At 42.9% G+C, this 8132-nt stretch overlaps 1 protein-coding gene across 9 annotated transcripts in view; it reads left to right on the forward strand.

The window, feature by feature from the left end:
• LOC111969681 (R3H domain-containing protein 2) overlaps positions 1–3554 on the forward strand; it is a 75593-nt gene extending 72039 nt beyond the window's left edge. For all 9 annotated transcript variants that reach the window (XM_023995853.3, XM_023995850.3, XM_023995859.3 and 6 more), the window contains 2 exons: positions 45–129; positions 1840–3554. In XM_023995853.3, coding sequence (XP_023851621.1) covers positions 45–129; positions 1840–2219 — 465 coding nt within the window. In that variant the 3' untranslated portion in view covers positions 2220–3554. The remainder of the gene's footprint in view (positions 1–44; positions 130–1839) is intronic.
• Positions 3555–8132: the final 4578 nt, after the last annotated feature.

Consider the following 8132-nt stretch of genomic DNA (forward strand, 5'->3'; position numbering starts at 1 on the left):
TGGCCTGCAACCTTGTTGACACTTTAGCTGTTGGTGTGTTGCAGAGCCAAGTAGGAATGAAGCATGGTGCAAGAGGGAAGAGGCAGACACTGAAGTCTCAGTCTACAGACCTGGGCACCACTGACGTAGGTAAGACAACAGAGACAGACGTCTATGTGGTATATCTGCAGTATATTTTGTACTTTCGACTCAAGGTTTGTGCCTCTACGATTCAATACACTTGACTTAAGTCCTGCACACACACACACGGGCATCCAGAACAAAAATACTTGATTTTTGTATTAAAACTTCTTATGGCTGCCATCCCATTAACAGAATGATATGACAACAGCCAGTGAAAGTGCAGGGCGCCAAATTCAAACAGAAATCTCATAATTAAAATTCCTCAAACATACATGTATGTATTTTATACCATTTTAAAGGTAATCTTGTTGTTAATACCACCAAAGTGTCCAATTTCAAATAGTCTTTACAGCGAAAGCACCACAAACGATTATGTTAGGTCACCGCAAAATCACAGAAAAACAGTCATTTTTCCAGCCAAAGACAGGAGTCACTAAAAGCAGAAATAGAGATAAAATGAATCACTAACCTTTGATGATCTTCATCAGATGACACTCATAGGACTTCATGTTACACAATACATATGTTTTGTTCGATAAAGCTCATATTTATATCCAAAAACCTCAGTTTACATTGGTGCCATGTTCAGAAATGCCTCCAAAATATCCAGAGAAATTGCAGAGAGCCATGTCAAATAACATAAATACTCATCATAAACTTTGATGAAAGATACATGTTTTACATAGAATTAAAGATACACTTGTTCTTAATGCAACCACTGTGTCAGATTTCAAAAAGCTTTACGGCAAAAGCACAATATTCAATCATCTGAGAACAGCGTTCAGCCACAAAAGGAAGCCATACAGTTACCTGCCAAATTGTGCAGTCAACAAAACTCATAAAAAGCATTAAATCTTCGCTGAATGCASMKCRKSSACTRCCACAAMAAATYTTTGTTTTGTTCGGTAATGTCCATCATTTATGTCCAAATAGCTATTTTTGTTAGCGTGTTTGGTAAACAAATCCAAAGTCAGAAAGCGCGTTCACTAAAAGCTGACGAAATGTCAAAAAGTTCCGTAACAGTCAGTAGAAACATGTCAAACGATGTATTGAATCAATCTTTAGAATGTTTTCAATATAAATCTTCAGTAACGTTCCAACCGGAGAATTACATTGACTTCAGATATGCGATGGAACAGAGCTCCCTCTCATGTGAACGCGCATGGTCAGAGCATGGCCAGGTCATGGTAGACCTGACTATTTCCTGTCTCCTTCGGCCCCACTTCACAGTAGAGGCATCAGACAAGGTTCTACAGACTGTTGACATCTAGTGGAAGCCGTAGGAAGTGCAAACTCATGCATATCCCACTGTGTGTTCAATAGGGGCTGTGTTGAAAATCGACCAACCTCAGAATTCCCACTTCCTCTTTGGAWTTTTTTCTCAGGTTTTTGCCATATGAGTTCTGCTATACTCACAAACATCATTCAAACAGTTTTAGAAACTTCYGAGTGTTTTCTATCCACTACGAATAATAATATGCATATATTAGCAACRGGGACTGAGGAGCAGGCAGTTTACTATGGGCACCTCTGTCCACCTTTCATCCAAGCTACTCAATACTGCCCCTGCAGCCATAAGAACTCATTTATTTCATTTTACCAGGCAGGTCAATTAAGAACAAATTCTTATTTACAATAAATGGCCTGGAATGGGTCTGAATTAATAGAGTAGTTGTATTAGTGTCTGATCTCTCTCCTCCTCCTCCCTGTCTCCAGTGGTGAGTCGGGTGCTGGAGGTGACCGATCTCCCGGAGGGCATTAGTCGTCCAGAGGCTGAGAAGCTCTTCAACCAGCTTTCCATGTGTGGTGCCAAAATCCAGTGGCTCAAYGACCCGGTGGCAGGGGGCCGTGGAGGCTATGGTGGCCCGGGAGTGCATCACGGCCCTGGTCATTGTCCTGGGGCTGGAGGGGGGAAGGGCGACGGCCCCGGCGGTGACCCAGCTCACCTCTACACGGTGGTGGCTGTGTTCCCCTCCACRATGGCTGCACAGAGTGCTTCTTTTAAACTCAACAACAGTGGGGTCAGCCTCTTCAAACTGAGGGCCGCCAAAAAGAACTATGACCTGAGAGTACTGGAGAGGGCCAGCTCCCAGTGAAAAGAGATGGGGATGAAGAAAAATACTTTTGGAAATGAGGAGTGTAGAGGAGTTGGACTGAGGGGACTGGACAGTTTTTGGACAAACGAGAAAAGATGGATAAGACGTCACACATTAAAGGGATGGGGTGAACACGGAACACAAATGGGAGAGGATGGTTTGCAAATGATAAAATAATTGTTTTTGATTGTTTTATTTTATAGATACCTGAAGAGCACATAAGACACGTGAGCATGTGGATCACTGTTGCCATGTATGGGTGCCATCACACACACACACACACACACACACACACACACACACACACACACACACACACATTCTTATGTACAGACAGGCAACAGGATCACGTAGCACACACCTGAACACACTGGACAGTTCAACCTCAGTCCATCCCTCCCCTGCTCTCCTCCAGCCTTCCTCCTTTTTCTGTCTATTACTTTCTCTTTCCTCCTCCTCGCTCTCCCTCCCATCGCTCCGCTCTTAGGCGCGCACATTTATGCACAGTCACTCTTTCTATTTTTTTTCTACTGCTCTCTCTTACCCTCTCGCCACTTGTCGCATACTCTTTCATGCTCTCTTCCTCTGCATACCKCCACTCACTCCTCTCTCCTCTGGCTTTCTGTTTGCCTTATACTGCTGTTGTGGGTTTCTGTATTGCGCTATTTTTCTCAGAAGAGTATTGTTCTTTTGCGGTTCGATATATTTATATAAGTGATGTAAGGAATAAATCTATATATTCAGCGATTTTTTTTTTTTCTTCAGTGGGTAAGTTTAGGATCCCCTTTATGATACCCTCTCAACCTGTTCCTTCTGCCCCCTTTTCTCCTACCTCACGACTCCAACTTACCCATTCCTACCCTACCCCTCTACCTCCTCTACCCTTACTCTCCCAACCTACCCCATTGTCCAAATGTACCCTGTGCTCCCATTACCCTGTTACGGCTTACCCATTCTCCCCCACCCCACTCCCCATGATTAGCCCTTTCCACCGCCCCACTATCCCAAATTACCCCATTCACCCCTACCTTACTACCCCCAATTTAACCCATGTGTCCCCCACCCCAACCACCTCTTTCTCCCCTACCCCTCTTAACCCAATATACCCCACAACTTACCTCATTCTCCTGTTGACCCTCTAACCCTCTCTCTCATCCTCATTGTGCTTGTGTTTTTCGTTGACAGCTGTGCAGAACGTATCAGAATAAATAGTTAAAAGTGCACAATGATTGCATAATGTCTGCTGTAAATTTTATTTAATGTTATTGTTTTTGTTTGTTTWWAAAAATATAAAAGCAAAAAAAMAAAAGTCTTTGTCGTRATTGTTTGAACAGATCTGGGTGGAATCTTTGCTGTTAGATTTATTAAAACAATTTGAATCATGAGATTGAGGTGTGTTTTGCAGTTTATGGAACACAGACTTTCTTCTATCCAAGGAATTTAAGAAGTTCCGGGGGTATCAAGAAGCATCTGAKAGTTGCTCCTTTTTAAATTCCTTTCTTCTGTCCCATGGAATTAAATAGAACACTGTGTATTATACACTCAGCGGCCAGTTTAGTAGGTACACCCATCTAGTACCAGATCAGACCCCTCTTTGCCTCCCGAACAGCCTGAATTCTTCGGGGCATCACGTTAAAAAGCTATTCAATTGTTTTCAAATAATGTTATTTGTCACATGCGCTGTATACAACAGGTGTAGATCTTAGTGAAATGCTTACTTACAAGCCCTTAACCATGGACACGCATCAAGACCCTAACGTGTGCCAGGATACATAACCCACACCAGGACACCACTGCCACCAGCCTGTACTGTTGACACCAGGCAGGATGGGACCATGGACCCATGCTGTTTACGCCAAATCGTGACTGCCATCAGCATGATGCCACAAGAACTTGGATTAGTCGGACCAGTCAATGTTTTTCCACTCAATTGACCAGTGTTGGTGATTGCATGCCCACTGGAGACACTTTTTGTTTTTAGCTGATAGGAGTGGAACCCAGTGTGGTCGTCTGCTACAATAGCCCATCCGCGAAAAGGATCGACGAGTTGTGCGTTCTACGATGCCTTTTACGACTGCACTTTTATTTAATCTGCTGTTATTTAATCTGTGCTGTTATTTAATCCGCCTGTTAGCTTGCACAATTCRTGCCATTCTCCTCCAACCTCTCTCACCAACGTGCCGTTTCAGCCCACAGGTCTGGTGCTGACTGGKTGTTGTTTTGTTTGTCGCACCGTTCCCTGTAAACCCTAGACACTGTTGTGCGCGAACACTTTTCTGAGATACTGGATCTGGCGCGCATGGCACCGAAGATCATACCATGCTCAAAGTTGCGCAGGTTACTCATTTTGCCCATTCTAACGTTATATTGAACAGTGACTTGATGCCTGTCTGCCTGCTTTATATAGCAAGTCACTGCCACATCGCTCAGTGTCCATTTTCYTGAATGGGGCGGTGTACCTAATAAACTGGCCACTGAGTGTATASAGTGCATTRGGAAAGTATTCAGACCCCTTTTTCCACATTTTTGTTACGTTACAGCCTTGTTCTAAAATGGAAAAAAGGAAAGCTGGCACCATCCCTACAGTGAAGCATGTGGCAGCACCATGCTGTGGGGATGTTTTTCAGTGGCAGGGACTGGGAGACTAGACTGGATCAAGAAAAAGATGAATGGAGCAAAGTACAGAGAGATCCTTGGTGAAAACCTGCTCCATATTGCTCAGGACCTCACTGGGGTGAAGGTTCACCTTCCAACAGGATAAGGACCCTAACCACACAGCCAAGAAAATGCAGATGTGGCTTCGGGACAAGTCTCTGAATGTCGTTGAGTGGCCTAGGCAGAGGCCGGACTTGAACCCAATCAAACATCTGTGGAGAGATTTGAAAATAGCTGTSCAGAGACACTCCCCATCCAACCTGACCGAGCTTGAATGGATCTGCAGAGAAGAATGGAAGAAATGTCCCAAATATAGGTGCGCCAAGCTTGTAGCGTCATACCCAGGAAGACTCAAGGCTATAATCGCTGCTAAAGGTGCTTCAACAAAGTACTGAGTAAAGGGTCTYAATGCTTATGTGAATGTGATATTTCACTTTTTACTTTTTTTTTTATACATTTGCAAACATTTCTAAAAAACAGTGTTTTTGCTTTGTCATTATGGGGTATTGTGTGTAGTTTGAGGAAAACAATTTAATCCATTTTAGAATAAGGCTGTAGCGTAAAAAAAAAAGTGTGAAGTCATTGGGTCTGAATACTTCCCAATGCGCTGTAGCTCTATGTTCTATCCCCTTCTAGAATCCTGAAGTGAGTCACCTGTTGACGTCAACATCACTGGCCAGATGTAATGACTTTGATTGTACACTTTAGAGATGGTTCAATCTCACTGTCCAGTTCACTGTTGAAGGTACAACAACGCTGTTTGAGTTCGGGGACATGCGGACTAGAGTTAATTTGATTTATGAACCATGTTTACCATGTGAAGCTGACGCAATGCCCTGGGTGAGGCAATGCCCTTGAAGCTTGGACTTCTAAATTACCAGATGGTCGCCAATGTCATTGATTGTAAATTCACATTCAAAGTTTTGTGAGTCATATAATATATACTTTGGGTAAGCGAAGGTTTCTCGTGTATTTTCTGCTACTCTGCTGTCTGACACACACACACACACACACACACACACACACACACACACATGCCCTATTACATGCTCACACAAACTCCACAAGAGACCGGGTTAGGCTACACCATTACTCACTCAATCTCCCACCTGTTGAACCTCATTTGGACAGTTGACCATAAATATGTCCCAAATGGCACCTTGTTCCCTACATAGTGCACTAGGACCAGGGACCTGGTCAAAAGTAGTGCACTATGTAGGGAATAGGGTGGCATTTGGGAAGTTGACTATGTAAAGACCCAAACAAAGGACCAGGGGAATAAACGGGAACTGATGCACAGTGCCTACGATGCCGCCCATGTTTTTATAGGACAGAGCTTGGGTTGAGTGGACCGTTCTGGCTGGCTGGACCTCTTCTTCAGCTGGTGAGGAACTTTCAGAAGCAAGGTGATCTCACCCCATCGTCAAAAGGAAGTTGAGAATTTAGGATGCCTTTATGCAGTAATATATAACTTGTCATAAGAATATATACAATTCATTTTGTACATTATGTATGTCGTTACCCTTGATGTACCCCGTTCTGGTGTCCACTTGTGTACTAAATTGACTGTAAATGGTCTATAATAAGTACCATGATCATAGATTTATAGAACTACTTTGGCTACAGCAAATGCCAAGATGGCTTGCTACATGTCCTAATGGGAACATGGTAAATACACGGTAGTCGCAAATGAATGTATTTGTTTGTTTTATGGCACAGTAGTCACGAGCAGCAGTAGCAGCTTTAGCAGTGGCTTGTTGGTCTCAACAGCATCTCACAGCGCCCTCTGCTGTTCCACAGACACCAAGACTTGACCAAAGAAAGAGCATAGCAACACAGTGGCTACGTTTAATATCCTCTTCAACAGATTTGTTTTTAAATCCAGCGAGATTTTAAAATGGGACTATTTGTCTCATATTTTTCATTTATTTGTTGTCCTAATAATATATTTGTTGCAAATATTTTGTACTTGACATGTATTGTTCAGTCCTACGTTCCAAATTGGACGATGAGGATATCCATGACAATCCTCCAGCCCCTCAGAACTTAGTCAGAGGAGGCGGAGAACACAGTGGGACCTGCACTGTTGGAGCTGTGAGGACCACTGTGTGTCAGGCTGACAGAAGGAGTGCACTATATAGGGAATAGGGTGCCATTTTTGAGATGCAGAGTTGAGTGTTCTCAGTCAGTTTGACACACAGTGGTCCCCACATTCCCCAATTAGCTAACACACCAAATAATGTGTGAACAATAGGCGGGTATTACACAGTTAGTGAGAGTTGAGGTACTCAGCCTGCCAACAGTTTTAATCCTGGTTGTGTAGGGGGCGTTGGGCTTTCAGTGTGTGTTTGTCAAGTATATTTAGGAACAATGTCACTCTCCATTAATAGCAAATGGCATTTCTCTGTATCTCTGTTGAAGGTTATTGTAGGAGCCCCCCCACTAATTCCCCAGATCAAATCAAATATTTTAGCAGATGTTATTGCGGGTGTAGTGAAATGCTTGTGTTCCTAGCTCCACAAGTGCAGTAGTATCTAACAATTCACAACAATACACAAATCGAAAAGTAAAATAATGGAATTTATAAATATTAGGACGAGGAATGTCAGTGGCATTGACTAAATACAGTAGAATAGAATACAGTATATACATATGAGATGAGTAAAGCAGTATGTAAACATTATTAAAGTGACTAATGTTCTATTATTAAAGTGGCAAGTGATTCCATGTCTGTGTATGTAGGGCAGCAGCCTCTAAGATGCAGGGTTGAGTAACTGGGTGATGGTAGCCCGCTAGTGATGGCTATTTAACTGTCTGATGGCCTTGAGATAGAAGCTGTTTTTCATTCTCTCGGTCCCAGCTTTGATGCACCTGTACTGACCTCGCCTTCTGGATGATAGCGTGGTGAACAGGCTGGGGTGGTTGGTCCTTGATGATCTTTTTTATTTTTTATTTCATCTTTATTTAACCAGGTAGGCTAGTTGAGAACAAGTTCTCATTTACAACTGCGACCTGGCCAAGATGAAGCAAAGCAGTGCGACACAAACAACAACACAGAGTTACACATGGAATAAACAAACATACAGTCAATAACACAACAGAAAGAGTCTATATACAGTGTGTTCAAATGAGGTAGGATAAGGGAGGTAAGGCAATAAATAGGCCATAGTGGTGCAATAATTACAATTGAGCAATTAAACACTGGAGTGATAGATGTGCAGGAGATGAATGTGCAAGTAGAGATACTGGGGTGCAAAT

The sequence above is a fragment of the Salvelinus sp. IW2-2015 genome, linkage group LG11 (assembly GCF_002910315.2).
Source record: "Salvelinus sp. IW2-2015 linkage group LG11, ASM291031v2, whole genome shotgun sequence".
Taxonomy (NCBI): domain Eukaryota; kingdom Metazoa; phylum Chordata; class Actinopteri; order Salmoniformes; family Salmonidae; genus Salvelinus; species Salvelinus sp. IW2-2015.